At 42.1% G+C, this 23,070-nt stretch overlaps 1 protein-coding gene across 2 annotated transcripts; it reads left to right on the top strand.

Annotated features, from left to right (window-relative positions):
• The first annotated feature begins 202 nt into the window (after nt 1–202).
• Nucleotides 203–22,202, top strand: saxo2 (stabilizer of axonemal microtubules 2). Of its 2 annotated transcripts, XM_078427229.1 has the most exons (4): nt 203–682; nt 10,069–10,248; nt 18,639–18,841; nt 20,518–22,202. In XM_078427229.1, the coding sequence occupies exons 1-4, from the start codon at nt 645–647 to the stop codon at nt 21,501–21,503; spliced, it is 1,407 nt and encodes a 468-aa protein (XP_078283355.1). In that variant the 5' UTR covers nt 203–644; the 3' UTR covers nt 21,504–22,202. The 2 variants fall into 2 exon arrangements, with proteins under 2 accessions (XP_078283355.1, XP_078283356.1); XM_078427230.1 differs by lacking the exons at nt 203–682; nt 18,639–18,841 and having other exon boundaries at nt 10,150–10,248.
• Nucleotides 22,203–23,070: the final 868 nt, after the last annotated feature.

Genomic DNA, 23,070 nt, shown 5'->3' on the forward strand with positions numbered 1-23,070 from the left:
CGGCGGCAAAGCGCTCCCTCCTCCCCCCTCGCCCCCACACACAGCAGCAGCAGCAGCAGCAGCGGCCGGCCGGCCACCCAGCCCCACAACAGCAGCCCACAGCAGTACAACAGCAGTGGCAACAGCCCACAACAACAGCAACAGCCCACAACAACAGCAACAGCAGCCCACAGCAGTACAACAGCAACAACAGCCCACAACAGCAGTGGCAACAGCCCACAACAACAGCAACAGCAGCCCACAGCAGTACAACAGCAACAACAGCCCACAACAGCAGTGGCAACAGCCCACAACAACAGCAACAGCAGCCCTCAACAGCAGTGTGAGCTCCAGGCAAAACCCTCCCACCCTCTCCCTCTCCCTCTCTCACACCCACCAGCCCACAGAGGCAGCAACAGTGTGAGCTCCAGGCAAAATCCTCTCTCCCTCTCCCTCTCCCTCACACACACACACACACCAGCCCACAGAGGCAGTGTGAGTTCCAGGCAAAGCCTCTCTCCCTCTCCCTCACACACACACACACACACACACACACACACACACACACCAGCCCACAGAGGCAGTGTGAGTTCCAGGCAAAGCCTCTCACGCACACACACACACACTCGTATACCCCACACCAGCCCATCTCAGCAGCAGCCAGGATGACCCGAAAATGCATTTGCGAAATCTGTGACTGTGGGTAAGTTTTGCAGGAAAACCATGGTAAGAGATTGAGGTGCAACGTGATGTGTTGGGACAGGGGTGACAGCCCCAACTTGTGGCAAAAATGTTGTCAGCCCAAACAAAACTCCAGAGAATTGCACAGCAAATCTAAACTGTGCATTCCTCAGAGCGTATTAGTTTATCGGTGAAGTCTACTATTACACGACAATCGTTGCACTTTTGTACTTATCTATGGTTGTGATTATCTCAGTTTAGTTTATTGTCAAGTGTACCGAAGTGCAGTGAAAAGCTTTTGTTCTAGTATGTTAATCTATAGTATGATTTTACTAGATTTTACACGAAACAAAGATTTCCACTGTGCTTCGGTCCAGGGGCATTTTTTGACAATAAATTATCATCATCAGTATCATCATATTGCCTTGCAATGGTTCCACAATTTGAATCTTATTTTGTTGAATAGGAACTAGTTTAAAATTCATTTTGTATTGGACATTGTAGTGTATATAAAGATATAAGTACCACACAATGCAAAATGTTTTGTTCTGCTGCTATGGAGTGTACCAAATGGCAATACCTAATTATCTGTACAAAGAGCCAAATAATGTTTCTTTGGAGTCTCCTGAAATCAGTCAGATGAATATAAATCTCTGGTTCCTTCACAAGATCAGAAAAAAATGTAAGAAATATTTATTCTTCTTCCAAAGCAAATTTGAAGTTGTGATACTTTCTGACAATTTGACATTTAATAGATTGAAAATTAAAAAGTGCACATTAGTGTCATTGGGTCTGCTTTAGATCAGTATCGATCTTCTTACTTTGATATTTAAGGAATCCTGCTTGACTTGTCCCTTTCATTAGTGACAGCCTTCAGAGAGCCAAACTGTCTAGAATTACTTCCATCAACATCAGCGCATTTTACTTCCAGCTTCACTTAAAAAAAAAGTTTTATAATGGAAAAGCACTTGTATTAGTAAATGTATACCAAACTAGTGGGGTTTTGCGTTAAAACATAACATAATTTAGGTATCTGGGAAACCTTCAGCACAGCGGCAGAAATATAAAGTGTAGAAACATTGAAACATAGAAAAATAGGTGCTGGAGTAGGCCATTCGGCCTTTCGAGCCAGCATTGATTTTATTCAATATGATCATGGCTGATCATGGCTGATCATCCAAAATCCCAAATCAGTACCCCGTTCCTGCTTTTTCCCCATATCCCTTGATTCCATTAGCCCTAAGAGCTAAATCTAACTGCAGATTATGGAATGGAGCTGAATAGATGAAGGAATGTTTTTCCATTGCAATAAAAATTTGAAGAGATGAAATATTAACAGCGTGCATAATAAAGAGAAGCAACCATTCTGGTACTGACTTCATGAGCAAACACCCAGAGAATGATGAAAGCCTTGTGGGTACTGATATTCAAAACCATAGTAACCATAGCATTTGAAGATCTTGATGGGGTCTTGACAAGATGGATGTGAGAAGATGTTTTGTCTTCTGGGAGAATCTTGAACATGGAATAAATGTTTAAAAAGGTTGCCCATTTAAGATAGTGCTGAGATTTATTTTTCATTCTCCCCAAGGGTCCTGTGCCTTTAAAATTCCCATTTGCTGTAACCATTCATGTCAATCTTTATCTGCTTTGTACTTTAAGTTTCGTGGTTTTCAGAGAGGAAGAAAGTAGAAAAAGTGTAAGTGAAACATGTTAATTGGAAGATAGATGAAGATTGAATGGTTTTATCACTAAGATTTACAGCGCCAAAATACATCACTTAGCTCAGGAGCTATTCAGTTTAATTCAACTTCTCAACCTTGGTCCACAACTCTGTTGGCTGCAGAACACCAAGTGCTCAGGCAGATTCTTTGAAATGTTGGGATGTTTTCCAACCGAGACCATTGCATGTTCAAGATCCACTGCAGCCGAGTAATATAATCACATAGTTGTCAATGGATATATCATGTTTCAGACTTTGCCATGGTGGCAGAATAATGTATCAAGCTTCACATGATTGTAATATTTTTGTCCTTGCAAAATGATGAGATAAGGTTTAATGCTTACCATTTATAGAGGTATATGTTGGGTTAGATCACTCAATAATCCTGTCTACATCAAAATTAACACTGGACTAATAATTCATGTAGTTGTAATTACTATAGTTGTTGTGTTGTACTTGATGCATTGCTGGATAACACAAACTCGGTTGTGACAATGTGTGCTTTGATTGCTTCCCAAGGTTGAGGATCTTTGCCACTCTGCTCTCACACTGTCTTACACTTGGAGTCGCAGCAGACACTGGATGGTTCCTCTTTCCTGCTGTCTTTTATGAAGCCACAAAATCACTTTCTTTGACTTTTCAAATCTGGATAATTTCTCAGGATTTCAGCTTTGATATGACTGTTTTCTGTCTGTATTATGACATTCGATGAAATGGTCTGATATTTATAAATGTATACCTGTTGTGATATTGTGTCATGGGATCATGAACAGTGCCCACATTGCAATGCAATCCTCTCTTCAAGCAACCCCATTCAATCTTCACTCCATTCAGTAATTCTGTAGCAACATGAGTCTTGCACCCACTGTATCCCTGAACTTGCATCCAAATTGTCTTGGAATCACTACAGACTTGTATCTTCCACAGTTTCTGGATTGAAGTGCACACAATACACTAAAATCTGTACTTGTCTTAAGACTGTTAAGGGGTAACACAGTAGCACAGCGAATAGAGGTGGTGCCTTACGCCTCCAGTGATCCGGCTTCAATCTTGATATTCAATGCTCTCTATGTGGAGTTTGCATGTTCTCCAGTCTCCTGGTTTTCTCACATGTCCCAAAGACAAGTAGGTTGGGAGGTAAATTGGCCTCTGCAAATTGTGTGGGGAGGTTAATGGCAACATGAGAAGAATAACATTGGATTCGTGTGAACGGGTACTTGATGGGTACCACAGACTCAGTGGTCTGTTTCCACACTGACATTCTGAGAATTACTTTTCACAAAAATAATATTTTTAACCTACGTCAGTTGTCCAATAATAGTCCAATTTTAAATGCTGAGAAATAGCTACTAAGAGCATTTAAACTGAATTATATGTAGAAACCTTGGACCCCATTAACCAGTCTGTTGGGAACTTTCAACGACAAATCATTTTTAAGGTTATCCTGGAACACAAAACGAAAACTGCCTTAAGATTCTTTCCTCATGCACTTAAAAATAAGTACAGTACATTCTGAGCAAACACAATAGCAGTGGACTTAATTTGGGGTGAAGGACAATTGTCTGGGGCTAGCTTCTAGTTTTACATTAGTTGGGCCACATTTGGAGTATTGTACGCAATTCTGTCGCCGCTTTGCAGGAGGCTTTGGAAAGGGTGAGGAGGAGGGGTTTACGAGAATGATGTCTGGATTAGTGACTATTAGCTACAGGGAGAGTTTGAACAGACTTGGATTGTTTTCTCTGGACCACCACAAATTGAGGGGAGATTTGATCGAAGTATATACAATTATGAGAGGCGTAGGTACGATAGACAGCCAGAACCTTGTTCTTAGGATGGAAAAAACAAATACTAGAGAGTATAGTTCTAAGGTGAGAGGGGCCAAAGGAAATGCACGGGTCAAGTATTTTGCTGAAAGGGTGGTGGTTGTCTGGTACGCACAGCCAGGGGTAATGGTGGAGGTCTGATATGCACAGCCAGGGGTAATGGTGGGGACAGATGCAAAAGTGATGTTTAAGAGACTTTTAGACAGGCACATGGAGATGCAGGGAAAGGAGAGAAAAGGATGTGTAGGAAGGAACTGCAGATGCTGGTTTACACAGAAGATAAGACACAAAAACCCGGAGTAACTCAGCGGGGCGGGCAGCATCTCTGGAGAGAAGGAATGGGTGAGGTTTCGGGTCTGAAGAAGGGTCTCAACCCCGAAACGTCACCCATTCCTTCTCTCCAGAGATGCTACCCGCCCCGCTGAGTTACTCCAGCTTTTTGTGTGTCTATCTTCGGAGAGAAAAGCATTATGTGCTGACAGATAAGTGTAGGTTTTGGTATCATGTTCCCCACAGGCATTGAGGGCCAAAGGGCCCTTTACCTGTTCTATGTACCGTAAAATGACAGGAAGGTTATTGCTGCATATAATGTCTGAAATTCATTGATCTTTTGTTCGGGATGAATCTATTTCTGCTAAATAAAACAAATAGAGGTGCAAGCTATTGTCGTTTATTTATGCCATTCACAGCAGGAAGTCATTAATGAGACGTTGTTTTTGATAACTCCACTTAAAGGAAATTGATGCTGTTCACAAAATTCTCTATTGTTCTCTAGGTTTGACCAAGGAAAGTATTTGTAAAGCAGTAAAATTGGTCAACCATCTGTTTTCATTTACCAAGATCCAAAGCACAGGAGTTCACTCTAAATCTCTTCACCTCTTTCTCCTGATTTGAGTTGCTATCCCTGTTAGCCCACAGCTTTCATTGACTTCAATGACTGGTAGTCAAGGTCAACATTTGGATGGTAATGATTATGTAAAATCCCTAGGCACATTCTGCTATGGTATGTTACTGATTTTTCATGAAGGAATTTGGCCTAAAGATTCAAATGGCGATCTTTTAGGTGCATAATATCACAAGGGCAATAGATTGGGTGAATGCACAGTCTTTTACCTAGAGAAGGTTGAATCAAGAATCAGATGACATAGATTTAAGGTAAGTGGGGAAAGATTTAATGGGAACCTGAGGGGCAACTTTTTCACACAAAGGGTGATGGGTGTATAGAACAAGCTGCCAGAGGAGGTTGGCAATACAGGTATTATAACAACATTTGAAAGTCCTTTGGACAGCTGCGTAGATAAAAAAGGTTTGTTAGTTTAATTCATTAGTTTATTTAGTTTTGTTTATTGTCACGTATACCAAGGTACAGTGAAACGTTTTTGTTGCGTGCTATCCAGTCAGCAGAAAGATAATACATGATCACAATTGAACCATTTACAGTGTACAGATACATGATAAGGGAATAACGTATAGTGCAAGGTAAAGCCAGCAAAGTCCGATAAAGGATAGTCCGAGAGTCACCAAAGAGGTAGATAGTAGACACAAAATGCTGGAGTAACTCAGCGGGACAGGCAGCATCTCTGGAAAGAAGGAATGGGTGACGTTTCGGAACGTTAGAGGCAGGAAACATGTTCCCAATGTTGGGGGAGTCCAGAACCAGGGATGAGATGAGGAACAGAGATGAGGAAAACCCTTTTCAGTCAGAGAGTTGTGAATCTGTGGAATTCTCTGCCTCAGAAGGCTGTGGAGGTCAATTCTCTGAATGCATTCAAGAGAGAGCTAGATAGAGCTCTTAAGGATAGCGGAGTCAGGGGGTATGGGGAGAAGGCAGGAATGGGGTACTGATTGAGAATGATCAGCCATGATCACATTGAATGGTGGTGCTGGCTCGAAGGGCCGAATGGCCTCCTCCTGCACCTATTGTCTATTGTCTCTAGTAGGATGGTGAAATGCAATGGCGTCTAGCCAGAAGCTCAGGATCATTCTGTGAGTGCATTGAGTGCTCTGATTATTTTTCTGGTAAACCCATTTTTAATTTAATAAACAGTAGTCTTCTGGTTACCATTCTTAAAAGTATCAAGTAATATTGAGTGGCACGAAAAAAGATTTCATTAGAAGGTATTTTCCCATTGTGCAGTTTACAGAACATTTTATACTTGTGACTATCAACTGAAATTATACAGAAAATTGCACCATAATATCAATCAGGAGACTATTGTACTTTGAATGCAAATTTCCTGCTAACACCGAACTGGAAAATCTATCTTGTAGTTTAGAAATTACTTTTCTTTTGACATATTTAAAAAGTTGCCTGTTAAAAGAGACCAAAGGTGCTTGGTGCGCTGGTGATATTTTGCATGTTGTTTTAAAGTTTGGTTGCTATAGAGTGTTCCCTGGAAACCAAGAGTTGACAAAACACTTTTGTTATCTATGTACAGAAGAGAAATTGACAACACATACAGGTTCAGTTTAAATTCCTTCCCTTCCTATCTCCTGCCAATATGCAGATTGAAGACTGCTGAGAGTCCCCCATTATCTTGACAAATAGCCATTTGTAAAGTGGGACCATGTGTCAGCAGCACCAACCAGGGAGAACCAGTGTTGCCTGCCACATTCTCAATGCTGCTCACATTGTCATCTCCAGTCATAGAGCCATCGAGTGATACAGTGTGGAAACAGGCCCTTCGGCCCAACTCGCCCACACCGGCCAACAATGTCCCAGCTGCACTAGTCCCACTTGCCTGCGCTTGGTCCATATCCCTCCAAACCTGTCCTATCCATGCACCTGTCTGTTTCTTAAATGATGGGATAGTCCCAGCCTCAACTACCTCCTCTGGCAGCTTGTTCCATACACCCACCACCCTTTGTGTGAAAAAGTTACTCCTCAGATTCCTATTAAATCTTTTCCCCTTCACCTTGAACCTATGTCCTCTGGTCTTTGATTCCCCTACCCTGGGCCAAAGACTCTGTGCATCTACCCGATCTATTCCTCCCATGATTTTGTGCACCTCTTTCAGATCACCCCTCATCCTCTTGTGCTCCATGGAATAGAGACCCAGCCTACTCAACCTCTCCCTGTAGCCCTGGCAACATCCTCGTAAATCTTTGCTGAACCCTTTCAAGCTTGACAATATCTTTCTGTAAAACATTATGCCCAAAACTGAACACAATATTCTAAATGTGGTCTCACCAACGTCTTGTATAACTGCGACATGATTGCATGATTACATGATTGCCCAACTTCTATACTCAATACTCTGACTGATGAAGGCCAAAGTACCAAAAGCCTTTTTGACCACCTTATCTACTTACGACTCGACCTTCAAGGAACCACGCACCTGTATTCCTGGATCCCTCTGCTTTACAACACCACCCAGAGGCCTACCATTTACTATGTAGGTCCTGCCCTTGTTCAACGTCCCAAAATGCAACACCTCACACATCTCTGTATTGAATTCCATCAACCATTCCTCCGCCCACCTGGCCAATCGATCCAAATCCTGCTGCAATCACAACCACCATCTTCACTATCTCCAAAACCACTGACTTTTGTATCATCAGCAAACTTGCTAGTCTTGCCCTGTATATTCTCATCCAAATCATTGATGTAGATGACAAACAGTAGTGGGCTCTGTGCCAGCACCGAACTCTGAGGCCCACTACTAGTCACAGGCCTCCAGTCCGAGAAACAATCTTCCACCATCACCCTCTGCTTCTTTCCTTGGAGCCAATTTACTCTCCATTCAGCTATCTCTCCTTGGATCCCATGTGAGCTAACCTTCCAGAGCAGCCTACCATGCGGAACCCTGTCGAATGCCTTACTGAAGTCCATGTACACAACATCTACAGCTCTGCCCTCATCGACCTTTTGGTCATGTCTTCACAAAAACCAATCAGATTTGTGAGACACGACCTCCCACGTACAAAACCATGCTGACTATTGATTAAATACTTTATTGTCACATGTGACAAGTCACAGTGAAACTCTTTGCTTGCTCACCCAAGGTATGCAAATGGTGGCCACATAAAGGGCACAGACAAAGTTACAAAGTACCTGGTCCAACCATTAGTTTGGGCTTTCTCTTCCAGCTTTCACTTCCCTCTCCTTCAATCAGTCCGAAGAAGGGTCTCAACCCGAAATGTCACCTATCTATGCTCTCCAGAGATGCCGCCTGACCCACTGAGTTACTCCAGCACTCTGTGAAACGTCACCTATCCATGTTCCCCACAGATGCTGCCTGACCCGCTGAGTTACTCCAGCACTCTGTGCCCAACATTCCTCAGCTGTTTTAGCACTTTCTCTGTCACTTGCAAGCCCATGAATCCCAACCCCACTCTCTCAGAATCTCTCCTTTTTTTAAATGCATTTCTTTCAAAGAAAATAAATAAATGTTGTTCACTGAAACCCAAAACCTAAATCAGTTAAAACTATGAAATTGCAGGCTACAATTTGCGGCTCACCGGCAGTCTCTCTGTCTTTTTTCTGTCTTTGTCTATTGTTACCGTTTAAATGCATGTATTGACCTATTTTTAGCTGTGTATATGTGGGGGGTGGTGGGGGGTAGGGGAAACCTTTTTTCTAAATTTCCTCAACGGAGATGCGACCTTTTTCCATGTCATATCTCCGTTCGCGCTACGGCCTAACACCGTGGAGTTGGCGGCCTCCAGCTGGGAGCGACCTTGAAGGCTCCGGTCGCAGGGCCTGGACTCACCATCTTACCTGGACTTACCATCTCGGAGGCTTCGGCCCGCAGGCCCTGTGCACCGCAACATCGGGAGCTCGCAGGTCCCTGGCTGGCGACTGGCTTTCGGGAGCTCCAGACGTAGCAGCTTCGACCGCCCCGAATTGCGAGGCTCGATCGACCCGTTCGCAGGACCTTCATCGGCCTGCTCGGCTCGGCCTGGGACTTTCCATCCCCCGGCGGGGGCTTCAAAAGTTGGGAGCCTCGATCGCCTCGAGGCAGCAGTTTGACTGCCTGACCGCGGGAGAAGAATGAGGAGGAGATAAGACTTTTCTTTGCCTTCCATCACAGTGAGGGTGTGCCTGGAGCAATCACTGTGATGGTTGTCTGTGTTAAATTGTAATTGTGTGTCTTGTGTTCTTTATTGTTTACTGTCAACCATTTACTGTTTATTGTTTATTGTCAACCATTTACGCCGGACCCTGACGTGAGAGGATGCTGGCGCTGTTTGTCTGCCACTTCTCCGTCTGGACAAATCTTTTGTTTGTTTGTTTGTATTTATGTCTTGTTTGCTCTGTAAAGCGTCTTTGAGTTTCCAGAAAAGCGCTATATAAATTAAATGCATTATTATTATTATTACAAAGATGGTTGTTTTGAAGATAGAAGATGGCTTATTCTGAGAGATTACTGAATGTCATTTACGGTATATTTACCAAGCAAAGTCAAGCATTGCACCAAATAGAACTATCGGTAATAATTTGGGAAAGTTACTTGTTAGCTGTTGAATGCAACTTGATACTGTGCTTTTTGTTTGTTTAATTTCCAATGACATCTTCATATTTGTGAAAATCACACACAACTTGTGAAGAAAACACACTCGGATAAAGTTGCCTTATGTTTTGATATTGTGTGGCTGGAAACCATAATTGCTGTAAACATTTGTACGTTTTCTTACATTTTTCTTTGCTCTTTTATAAAAAGCATCGTCCCATTTAACTTAAATGCAATTTATCTGCTTTAATGAATTTGCAAAGCAAAGTCGAGCTTGTATTATGCACCACTATGTGGCAGCATTGCAGAATATATTTAACGGGCTTGACTTATTTTATGCCTTCTTCCTGATCACTATCAGAAGTAATCTGTGCTCACGTGTAAAACTGATCTCATTTTCATTTAACAGGCGGCATCATTGCCCCCATCTGGCGACAAGAATATTCGACAAGACTCTGGAACCCTGCCTGCTGACTGAGTATCATGAGAAATACCCTCCGCATGGTGACATCAAGCCACCAATCAGCTACAGACCAAAACGGGAATATCTGAGTAACCGTGCCAGAATGGATGGAAACTCAACATTTAAGTAAATGTCTTAAGACAATAGTTTGGATATCTGTAAAGCACATGTGGATGTATAAGTGCAATTATTTAGCTGATTTTCAAGTACACTTTACACTGATGATATTATTTGTGCTACTTTACTTCTGGTATCACAAGACAGAAACTGGTCCTTGGCCTCATGAGCTACAGTAAGTACATGGTATAGTACGGATGCATACAGATCCATGAAATCCTTGTATTGTGACATTAATTCACAGTAATTAATATCAAGCCTCCTTTATACACAAGGCAGAGATTGTCCCCTGCGAACAGGACTTTCTTTACATGACAAGCATGACTTCATAAAACTGCTTTGATTATTTATAGATAGTAGTTTTTGAGGGTAGACACAAAATGCCGGAGTAACTCAGCGGGACAGGCAGCATCTCTGGAGAGAAGGAATGGGTGACTTTTTGGGTTGAGACCCTTCTTCAGACTTGTAGTTATAGAGCATTATTTTATCATTTCTATTTGGCAACATGCAGATTTTCTCACAAGTTTTAAATTAGTGGAGGACTGCACTAATTTTCAGCTGAATATCGCAGATATTCAGTGTTTCCTCCGTTCAGAAGTATAAATTAAACCGAAGAAGTGCCTGAGAATACAAGTGATCCATCCTGATTTAATCTGTTTGGATTTTTCATATTCTTTCATGATTGATGAAAATCAGCAGGAACTGCGGCAAAGAGGCAGGTTGTTTCTAAATTGTTTGACGTTTTATGACTTTTAATTGTGTGCAGCATTTTGAAATTATGCAGTCAACTTAGAAAACACTTCAAGTGAGGGCTTCTTCTTCTTGCGTTTGAGGCAGCAGGAGGTTATGTAATGGCCTCCAGGCGCTGTAGCCAGTGCAATGTGCTGTTGTCGAGGGCCGTGAGGTCTACCCCTCCACCAGGGGGACGGAGGACAGTGCAGTCGGACATGCCATGCTGCGCTGTTTGCTGGTCTGCTCCACACACGCAGGCTGCTGATGGACGCAACCCCCAACGATGCATGTTGGCGTTGAACCGGCCGACCCCTGTGTGGAGCCGGTTCAGGGCGACCCACTATTTGCGGGGCATGTCCGAGCCGGGTGGGGCTGTGGTGTTCGGTGCCACAGTGAATTGAGGAAGTGGCGATGTCTGTTCCCAGCTGGTTCTCCATGCTCCTAGTATGTTGAAACCGGAGCCACAGAGGGTCGCTGCATGACAGGAGAGTGAGATGTATTGCTAGAAGGCCTAACATGCGTCGAGTTCTGAGTATCGGTGAGCAAGTGCGGAGCGAATCCCACAAATTCTTCGTCAGAGAGCATGTTTCAAAATTTATAAGCCAATAAAAACTGGTGCTACATGGAACCCCTGAGACTTTAGATAGATATAAAATGCTGGAATAACTCAGCGGAACAGGCAGGATCTCTCTACAGAAGGAATGGGTGGCGTTTAGGGTTGAGACCCTTCTTCAGACTGAGCCAGACTGAGACTTTAGTCGCATTACCACATGTATGTGATTTTTATGTTCGTGGCTTTCACAAAAACATATGTATCTAAAATATGAATTGCATGTGTTCTCCAACTCGCCCATGTTAAGTGCAAATGATTCCACAAGTATCACGCCAGCACAAATCAACCAGCACGTAAAGGAATGTCATCATTCATAACCTGCGGCAGCTGACTAGAACATCTAACCGCAGCTGAAATTCAATCCAATGTTAAGAAGAATCGCTCGACAGATATTGGAATGGACTCCAGGATTCGCCAGCACCAATCTTGATATCCTGAAATCAACAACTGAAAAGAGCTTTTCCAGTTGAAGGATTCAAGAAGCTTCCCATTTGAGCCGAGTTCAAATAGAAATGCAAGGGGTGAGCAAGGATATCAATTCTGTTACCAGCCACAGCACCAAGATTAATGCAATGACCTCCATATGTGGTCAAGTGAAGAAAGAAACATCCTCTCTCTTTCTCTCCTCTCTCTTCCTCTCTCTCTTGCACGGTGGTGCAGCGGTAGAGTTGCTGCCTTACAGCAAATGCAGCGCCTGAGATCAGGTTCGATCCTGACTACGGGCACCGTCTGTACAGAGTTTGTACGTTCTCCCTGTGACCATGTGGGTTTTCTCCGAGATCTTCGGTTTCCTCCCACACTCCAAAGACGTGCAGGTTTGTAGGTTAATTGACTGGGTAAAATGTAAAAATTGTCCCTAGTGTGTGTAGGATAATGTGCGGGGATCGCTGGGCGGTGCGGACTCGGTGGGCCGAAGGGCCTGTTTCCGTGCTGTATCTCTAAATCTTTCTCTTCCTCTCTCTTTTTCTCCTTCTCTCTTCTTTCTTTCACTCTCTCTTTCTCTCTGTCTGTTTCTTTTTCTCTTTCTTTCTCTCTTTCTCGTTCTTTCTTTCTTTCTCGTTCTTCCTTCTTTCACATACTGTGAAATATGCTAATATTCTTCCCTCTCTTTTGCAGGAGAAGGTTTCTTGAAACGGGAAGTTTCCAAATGGGAGCTTGCAAACATGGGCTCAGCTGTCACAGAGCCACTGTCCACAGGATGCTCAGAACCATTGAGGTTGACTACATTCATATTTAACCCACTCTCCTGCTCCCCACTTCCTGCTATCCCACAATATCTTCTGACCGATAACATTCATTGGATTCAGAAACACCCCTCTTTACCCAGCGCCTCCCTTCACCATCAACATATCATTTCCAATTTCAGATGAACAGATCACAACACGAAAACCAATGTTGAACGCGGGACCCTTCAAGGGAAGTAGTAGACAGAGCAGCACTGTATTAGTTTGTCTGATCCCTCTGCTTGGATCCTGGCACTGATCCAATCTCAGGTCACAATCTCAGGCAGCAGAAGTTTGAATTGCTGCCGTTGAAACAAAGTGATCCAAGGTAGAATGTTGCCAGCTGATTTCTGCTCTTGACAGAATGTTTCAAGCATTTCGTCAATTCACTCAGTTCAGCAACAGATAACATCCACCTCATCTTCAGGATCTGTGACCAGGGACACTTCATTATTCCACTTGACATCTCTTGAGGCCGCTGAGTGAATTGACGAAGAGAACTTCTGAATGTGAGGCTTTTCATATCACACACGTGGGGAAGACAGCCCGGCGTGTTGAATATGAGGTCAAGGAAGTGCAGATGCTGGTTTACACTAAAGGACACAAAGTGCTGAAGAACAGCAGTTCATGCAGCATCTCTGGAGAACATGGGAGGTGATGTTTCATTTCCCCAGCTAACAATGATCTATTCTACATTTCCCTTCACCTTTGTCCCCTTTGCTCTCTCGTTTTCACACCTTACCTTTCCATATCTCTCGTTTCCCTCTCCCCTGACCCTCAGTCTGAAGAAGGGTTTTATTAAGAATCTTCTGCTTTCACTTCATTTTTCTCTTTGCCTAACTCTCTCTGGTACCAACCCACCGATAACTCAGCCTATCTTTTTATTCAGCCCAGTTATCCATTTATTCCATTTTCTCTACTCCTCATTTTGAGGCCTGTCTTTAAATATCTCAGAGTACTTTAAGTCCCACAGCTTTTTGAAATCTGAACCGGAGTTTCTGTGAAAAATCTTTCACCATCAGTAGGTCTTCAAGACAAATTTCTTCTGCTTTCTTTTTCATATTTTAGATAGAACTAGTATTCGTGCCCTTCCCAAGGCACCAGAAATACAGCAGAGAAGAGCTTTGCTAGGACGGCAAGGCCAATGTGACTGAATTATTTAAGAGGATGTTTAGATAGATGAACTGGAAGGCCTCTCCTGTGACAGCTTTCCTCAACTCTCCACACCCAGAATGGAATAGAAATGTTATTTGCACACGGCAATTGTTAGGCATGTTATATAAAGTATTTTATGCATCGATTTGAAAGAAGGACCACTGGAGACAGACGTTATTTCATTTCTCACTGAAGGTCTGAAATATTGTTATAAAGTGCTGTATATTTTCACTGTGCAGTCTTTGGGAAAGTATCATAGCTGACAATTTGACAGCTGTAGAGGGAAAGGCAAAAATATGTTCAAGGAGAAAGTTTTAAACACCTGAAGGAAGTGAGCTGTGACTGATCCTCAAGGCTTAAGTCTTTTCTAGAGGGAATATTTCTGATTTATTTATTTTTTATGCAGAGACCATATTTCTATCCTTTATGGTTTAGATTTTTCTAAATAATGTGACGATTGATATGGTGATTCCACTTCCCAAAACGTGTACATTGTAAATGTTCGCATCGTCCTATCTGCAATTGCGATCCATTTCTTTTCTGTGAACTAAGGCATCACAAAGTGCTGTCTCATGTTGTCCTTTAAGTTGAGTGTGCCTTTTATCTGGAACTACGGCGACACATGTTTGTTTGTCATTTACATTAATGATCTGGATGATGGTGTGGCAAATTGGATTAGTAAATATGCAGATGATACTAAGATAGGTGGTGTAGTTAGTAATGAAGTAGAGTTTCAAAGTCTACAGAGAGACTTGGGCCTTTTGGAAGGGTGGGCTGAAAGATGGCAGATGGAGTTTAATGCTGATAAGTGTGAGGTGCTGCATTTTGGTAGGACAAATCAAAATAGGACGTACAGGGTAAATGGTAGGGAATTGAGGAATGCAGTGGAACAGAGGGATCTGGGAATAACTGTGCATTGTTCCCTGAAGGTGGAATCTCATGTGGATAGGGTGGTGAAGAAGGCATTTGGTATGCTTGCCTTTATAAATCAGAGCATCGAGTATAGAAGTTGGGATGTAATGTTAAAATTGTACAGGGCATTGGTGAGGCCGAATCTGGAGTATGGTGTGCAGTTCTGGTCGCCAAATTATAGGAAAGATGTCGACAAAATGGAGAGGGTACAGAGGAGATTTACTAGAATGTTGCCTGGGTTTCAGCACTTAAGCTACAGAGAGAGGTTGAACAGGTTGGGTCTTTATTCTTTGGAGCGTAGAAGGTTGAGGGGGGACTTGATAGAGGTTTTTAAAATTTTGAGTAGGGACGGACAGAGTTGACGTGGGTAGGCTTTTCCCTTTGAGAGTGGGGAAGATTCCAACAAGGGGACATAGCTTCAGAATTGAGGGACAAAAGTTTAGGGGTAACATGAGGGGTAACTTCTTTACTCAGAGGGTGGTGGCTGTATGGAATGGGCTTCCGGTGGAAGTGGTGGAGGCTGGCTCGATTTTATTATTTAAGAGTAAATTGGATAGGTATATGGATAAGAAGGGATTAGAGGGTTATGGTCTGAGTGCAGGTAGATGAGACTAGGTCAGGGAGAGTGGTCGGCGTGGACTGGAGGGGCCGAACGGGCCTGTTTCCGTGCTGTAGTTGTTATATGGTTATATGGTTATATGGTGTATCCAGTCTTTACTTTTCCAGAGCAAATGTCTTGACCCGAAACGTCACCCATTCTCCCCTCACCAGAGATGCTACCCATCTGGCTGAGTTACTCCAGCATTTTGTGTCTATCTTCGAAAATGAATAACAGCCAGCTTAATCTTTCAAGATTTGTATTTTGTTTCAACGTTCTTTCCCAACTACTTATTTTTGCAATATGGAGACCAATCAGTCCACATAAGAACATGAAAACACAGAAAATAGGAGCAACAATGGATATGCACCAGCATATCTCAAGCATACTCTGCCATTCAGTAGCGAATGCAGCGCCAGAGACTCGGGTTCGATCCTGACTACGGGCGCCGTCTGTACGGAGTTTGTACGTTCTCCCCGTGACCTGCGTGGGTTTTCTCCGAGATCTTCGGTTTCCTCCCACACTCCAAAGACGTACAGGTATGTAGGTTAATTGACTGGGTAAATGTAAAAATTGTCCCTAGTGTGTGTAGGATAGTGTTGATGTGCGGGGATCGCTGGGCGGCGCGGACCCGGTGAGCCGAAGGGCCTGTTTCCGCGCTGTATCTCTAAAAAAAAATCTAAAATCTGTCCCCTTGTTTGTCATTCTCCTACTTGTGAAAACATCTGAACATCTACATTGCCAAACCTCGTATGGTTTTAGTTTAGTCCATCATTTTCACGTATACTGAGGTACAGTGAAAAGCTTTTTGTTGCGCGATAACCAGTCATGATTCCAATCAAATTGTCCACAGAGTACAGATACATGATAAAGTTTAGTGCAAGAGGAAGTCCAGTAAGGTCTGATTAAAGATAGTCTGAGGGTCTCTGAGGTAGATGATAGGTCAGGACCGCTCTCTATTTGGTGATCGGATGGTTCATATGCCCAATAATCGCTGGTAAAAACAACTGTCCCTGAATCTGGAGGTGTGTATTTTCAAACTTCTGTATAATTCGTTCTATTTTACATGTTTCAATGAGGTCTCTCCTCAATTTTCTAAACTCGAAGGAATGGAAACACAAAAAGTCCAACCTCTACATAGAACACAGAACAATGGTTGAAAAAATGAGATAATTGTAGTTTATAGTATCAGTATTCTTTCACCATTGTAAAGACATTTGGAGTGCTTTGAAAGCTGGGGAAAAGGTAGCGCTGGGAAATAACTCTCAGTAGAATATGAAATCAGTGAGCAGATGGTTTATGATTTAAAAAAGAACAAGGCTCTATTGATTTTGCACACAAATTGCTCTTCTCTGAGTGTTGTGCTGAACAGAAAATCAGGGAAGAAGGTTATAGATGAGGATATGGACAAAGCAAAGCAATTTAGTTCAATCAACCAGAGACTGGACTTGTATTTGTTAACCTGTTCAGTGCCACCCTGATATACTCGGGTCATGGCCAATGGAGAAAAACAACTTGGCAGTGAACAGGTTACACAGGCCATGTATTTATTTGATATTCTGAGGATGGAGATAAATACTACCATTTGGTCTGGATGATTAACATGGTTTAAAGACCAACAAGACGTTCATAGATATGCAAGAGGTCAAAAGTAGACAGGTCAGTGGTTAGTAGCTGTTTCTGGTCGCTTTAGTTTAGTTTAGAGATACAGCACAGAAACAGGCCCTTCGGCCTTCCGAGTCCATGCCAACCAGCGACCCCCACAAGCTAACGCCATCCTACACACTAGGGACAGTTTACAATTATACCTAGCCAATTAACCTACAAACCTGTACGTCTTTGGAGTGCGGGAGGAAACCAGAGCACCCGGAAAAAACCCACGCAGGTCATGGGGAGAACGTACAAACTCCATACAGACAGCACCCGTGGTCAGGATCGAACCTGGGTCTCTGGCGTTGTGAGGCAACAACTCTACCGGTGCACCACCGTTACTTAAAATGTTCCAGACTTGTAATAACAAATGTGACTTCTGTACTCCAATCCATGGACCAGGCAATGCAATAGGAAGAATTATGAAGCAGATGAAGTAAAATCTTTCTGGAAGTTAGTGGTGGTGAACCTTCGATAAGGAAGAAATTTCAGCAGCTGGCCCAGCAGAAATTGTACAGCCAATGGATGGAGATGAAAATGTTCACGTTGAAAATATTCCAGAGTGGTTGGACATTAATTGTCATGAATAGGAACACGACAGTTCCGATTAGTTTATTGTCACGTGTACCGAGGTACAGTGAAAAACTTTTGTTGCGTGTTGTCCAGTCAACAGAAAGATCAGTCTGAAGAAGGGTCTCAACCCGAAACGTCACCATGTCACCCATTCCTTCTCTCCAGAGATGCTGCCTGTCCTGCTGAGTTACTCCAACATTTTGTGTCTATTAGCAGAAAGACAACACGATTACAATCGAGCCATTTACAGATACATGATAAGGGAATAACAAACTTTCTGATTATGCGGTAGCTCTGAGTACCGAGACACACCACAGCATCGAGTGAAAGCAAAGGACAAATAGGAAGACCTAGTTGTGCAGCGGTGGTTTCTCACTGTGCTGCCATCACCTGTGGTGAGACGTTGCTTGATTATGAAGTGCAGCCAGACATTTACCCCCTTGAATGAAAGGGTATATCTGTAGGGAGTGGATTGGAGGGTTTCAGCAGCTCAATCGATGAAAGAAACAAACATTACAGCATTTCTAATAAACAATAAAGAAACCGCCAAGCAGTACTTTAGTGGCCTATTAATACATTTTCATGAATTTTGGATTATTATTTTCCTTATCCATGTAGGAACTTCCCTCTGTTATTCTGGATAACTAGGGGGCAACTGTAATTGGATTTGATTAGTTGAGTTGTTACCCGCTGTTCAAAAAGCACAAAAGGCTTTGTTGCTATTGATTCACGAGTAGGTTTAATCTCTGAACTGGCACAAAGTAGACACCATTCTTACAAATATTAGAAAGCTAAAGTCTGCAGGATTCCATTAGCTTACTTGTGGATTCTGTCGAGATACACTTTAAAAAAAATCTTTCTCTACCAAAGATAAGATTAAGAAGTTAAAACAGTAAAAGTGTATTTTGCAGTAACAATTTGATTCTTATTTTGTTATCTACAGAGCAGATTATATACCTCATGATGTTACACGTCGATACGTTCACACACAGCCAGAGTATAGACCAAAGTCTGGTGAGGTAGATCACCACACAACGTACAAGACAGACTATAATCCTCACAAAATTAAGCCCGCAGAGAGCATGCGTCCTCCAGAAAGAAAGCACGGGAAAGGAGGGAAAGTAGACACTGTGCCGACATACAAAGGTAGAAGGTTATTGATGTTTCTTTTGTTTACTTGTTAACCTCAACCTTAATAGATTCTACCCATGTCTCGCTGCACTGCAGTACAAACTACACAAACAGGAACACAAAGCTGAAAGCGACTGTACTGGCAAACAACTGGAGAAAATGTGAAAGGAAATTCATGACATTTGGTCGTGTGTGGACTGATAATCAAAATATGTCCATGAATCCATCATATCACACGAGAACAAATGGAATATGCTGGCAGCACTCTGGGGATGTCAAATTATTACCTCAATTAGCTTCCACCTACGTGTGACTGTTCTTCAATATGTAGCTGGATTTTAAAGCTCTCTGAAGGGGCTTAGTATGCCTTGCAGTCCAAAACTCATACAGACCACTGACGATGGGGTACAGGTTTAACTGCCAAGCATGTCACAAAGATAAATTTTAAAAGTTTCCAGTCATTACCAAAGAGAACAGACTGACAGAATGGAATCATATTAATTGTCCTTTGCAATCTGTCTTATAAAACCTTCGTTGTTCTGCATACTTCAGTTCATAAGGTCATAAGTGATAGGAGTAGAATTAGGCCATTCGGCCCATCAAGTCTACTCTGCCATTCAATCATGGCTGATCTATCTCTCCCTCCTAACCCCATTCTCCTGCCTTCTCCCCATAACCCCTGACACCACTGCAAAATGCCTTGCAGTCAATTGAATTTGTTTTTATAAATTTATCTCTTAGACAGGGATGAAAGTGACATAAATGTCAGAATTATACTTATTACTAATATTGCTAGTTTAAGACATTTATGTGGACTGTGGCATGGCAGTCACTATTCCACCAGAACACCTGTACTTGCATTGGTTATCCTTCGATGAAGACCTTTAAACACAAACATTCCTTGAACTGCATCAGCATTAACCATGTATTTCTACATTCCTCTTCAACATTAATTTGACTAAATTCTACTTTCTGAAGAAGAAAAAAAAGACTTTTTTTTCCAAGACCTAAAATCTCCTCCTATCCTGATTACTTTTAAGCTTGACTAATAATGGCAAATTTACACTAAAGAATGTACTTATTCACAAAATGCTGGAGTAACGCAGCAGGTCAGGCAGCATCTCAGGAGAGAAGGAATGGGTAACGATTCGGGTCGAGACCCTTCTTCAGTCTGAAGAAGGGTCTCGACCCGAAACGTCACCCATTCCTTCTCTCCTGAGATGCTGCCTGACCTGCTGAGTTACTCCAGCATTTTGTGAATAAATGCCTTCGATTTGTACCAGCATCTGCAGTTATTTTCTTACACTAAAGAATGTACTGGTGAAATGAGAAACATCCTCACAGTTTCTTTAAATCATTTACAATCTCTACGCACTACACATTACATAATTAAGCACAATTCTAAATGTTAGATAAATATTAATATTTAAATAATGTTAGATTTATGTATTATTGCATTCAGGCACATTAATTAAAATCAGATAATTCTTCAGCATTGTAACTGATAAGTAGATAAATCCACACCTAGGTTTGTCTTTCGGTTTTTACTGTCAAGGCTAGTGGGGTGTGATCATGTTTGTTAATGCTTACATTTAGTTCATGTAAAATAGTGATAATTCAGTCCTGTTTGCTTAAAGTCCAATCTATTTATGAAGATGTATTCTAATGTACTAGCATTTTTTAAAAAATAGATGATTACCGACTTTGGGACATTCCTAAAAGGAAGCCTAAACCATCACAAGCATACTGCCCCCCCACTGCACGCTTTGGAAACCCATCCACGTTCCAAGATGACTACGGTCCCAAGATACATTCCCAGCGGGAGAGTTTCAAACCACCCGATATCCCCAAATTATCTGATGTTCCCTTTGAAAACCTCACGAACCACAAGATCTCCTACGTGGCCCACCCATTAGGGGAGAGGTTTGTTCGGCAACGAGATGGATACAAACCAAGTGACACACCTTTTGAAGGTCTCACCACTCACCGTCGCGATTACAAGGGGATACACGGCGATATGACAAAGAGCTTTAAACCAGAACACACAAAGATCGGGTCGGATGCACCCTTTGATGGGAACTCAGAATTCCGTGACCGGTACCAGGCCTGGCCTGTCTCCTTGCCATACATGCACAAACATCCAGAATACGTGCAGCCCGATGGCGCAATGGATTTGAATTCGACTTCCCACCTTGACTACATTGGACACAATGTTAAGCCACCTGCTCCATTTAAACCTTCAAGTGCAAGAAAGGCCCATGCACCTTTCCAAGGGAGTACTACCATGAAGGATGACTTCAAGACATGGGACGTAAAGAAGCCGGAGATGTTCAAACGAGGCGAAGAAATAAAAGTATCATGCGCAAAATTTGACGGCTTGACAACTTTTAAGGCAAACTATGTCCCTCATCCAATCCACCCGCCACAAAGCTTCAAACCTACCAATGTTCCTCTCCACAGTAAAATACCATTTGACGCGGGAACCTTGTATCGTACTGAGTATACTCCAAAGAAGCTAGAAATATGCCCTGCCAGTTATCCCACTCCACTAGGCTTTGTGTATGAAACCACTGATTCACGCGGTCATAAGTTCTTCCACAAGATATCGCCATCAGAACAAAATCTGGTGATGCCACATGAAATGCCAATTCCAAAAGAAGTGGCTGTGATGTCCTAATACCGAGAAATGTAATTCCCAATGTTAATTATGTTGTATTCCTCAGACAATATAAAACCTATTCAGATTTTGTAATTCAAATTACAACTCCTTTACACTATTCTGCCGAAGGCAGTGAAATTGATCTTTATTTCTCTCCTTGGAATCATAATTTATTCTGGTAATGATAATGTATGAGAAATTTAGTCTATTAATATATTTGGCAAATGACTTGAAAGAAGGAAGTAAATCCTTAAAAATATCAGAAGCAACATATTTTTCCGTTATTTTCAGATATTTATTTTACACTGTTGATGATTAGTATATTTTAAACTATAGCTGTTGTAATTTGGCAAACCTACAACATACAATAATGAGTATGTACAATTTCTCTATTATCTATTCAATCCCTGAAAATTCATCCTTATTTTAAATGTCTCCAGCATGCTCTCTTAATTTTCCTGTAGATTTTAGTTATGTTGCTCCTCGGCAATGAATGAAATAAGGCTCCTTTCTTTGATGCAAGGTCTACAGAGAAAATGATTATCTTAATATGTTATAATAAAGAAAACACCATAAATAAACAAGTGGTATCTTAAAATGAAATGACAGTAAAAAACCAGAAGAATTAATCACATTCAGGTAATTACTAGAAATATTCTGACCCAGTTCTTTATTTGTAGCATGATCTTCTCTTTGTACAATTCAAAAAAAATTCTAGGTAGAGTATTCAAAATTGTATGTCAATATTTACAATAAAAATGTTAGTAAATTATGGTATTGATTCCGCATCATTTTCAAAGTAGGTTTGGACTTCTCTGTTCATTAAGATGTTGCTTACATATTCCATATTTTTCATTTAAAGGCATAATTCAATGCCAGGTGAACATGTCCTTATTCTTTACTATAGACACAGTGCTGGAGTTTCTCAGCCGGTCAGACAGCATCGATGCAGAAAATGAACAGGTGACGTTTTAGGTGGGGACACGAAATATCACCTATCCATGTTCTCCAGAGATGATGATGCCTGACCCGTTGAGTTACTCCAGCACTCTGTGAAACATCACCTATCCATGTTCTCCACAGATGCTGCCTGACCCGCTGAGTTACTCCAGCACTCTGTGAAACGTCACCTATCCATGTTCTCCACAGATGCTGCCTGACCCGCTGAGTTACTCCAGCACTCTGTGAAACGTCACCTATCCATGTTCTCCACAGATGCTGCCTGACCCGCTGAGTTACTCCAGCACTCTGTGAAACGTCACCTATCCATGTTCTCCACAGATGCTGCCTGACCCGCTGAGTTACTCCAGCACGTTGTGTCTATCTTTGGCATAAACTGGCATTTGCAGTTCATTTTTATTACATCTGCCTGTTTACTATGTTGGTTTTGTTGGCAGTAAAGTAGAGCATTTATAATTTGTCAGGACATCTTTTAATCCTCTGGAGTTGAAGGTGATCAACTCCTATCCCTCCAAACACATTAGCTTGGACCAACCTCAAGGTGGGAAGCTGAGTTTGAGAGGATGTCTTCCCAAATACACAAATGGGAAGAAAGTCTGAACATTCTGCTATTTTCTCACTGTTC

Source organism: Rhinoraja longicauda, chromosome 33 (genome assembly GCF_053455715.1).
Source record: "Rhinoraja longicauda isolate Sanriku21f chromosome 33, sRhiLon1.1, whole genome shotgun sequence".
Classification (NCBI taxonomy): domain Eukaryota; kingdom Metazoa; phylum Chordata; class Chondrichthyes; order Rajiformes; family Arhynchobatidae; genus Rhinoraja; species Rhinoraja longicauda.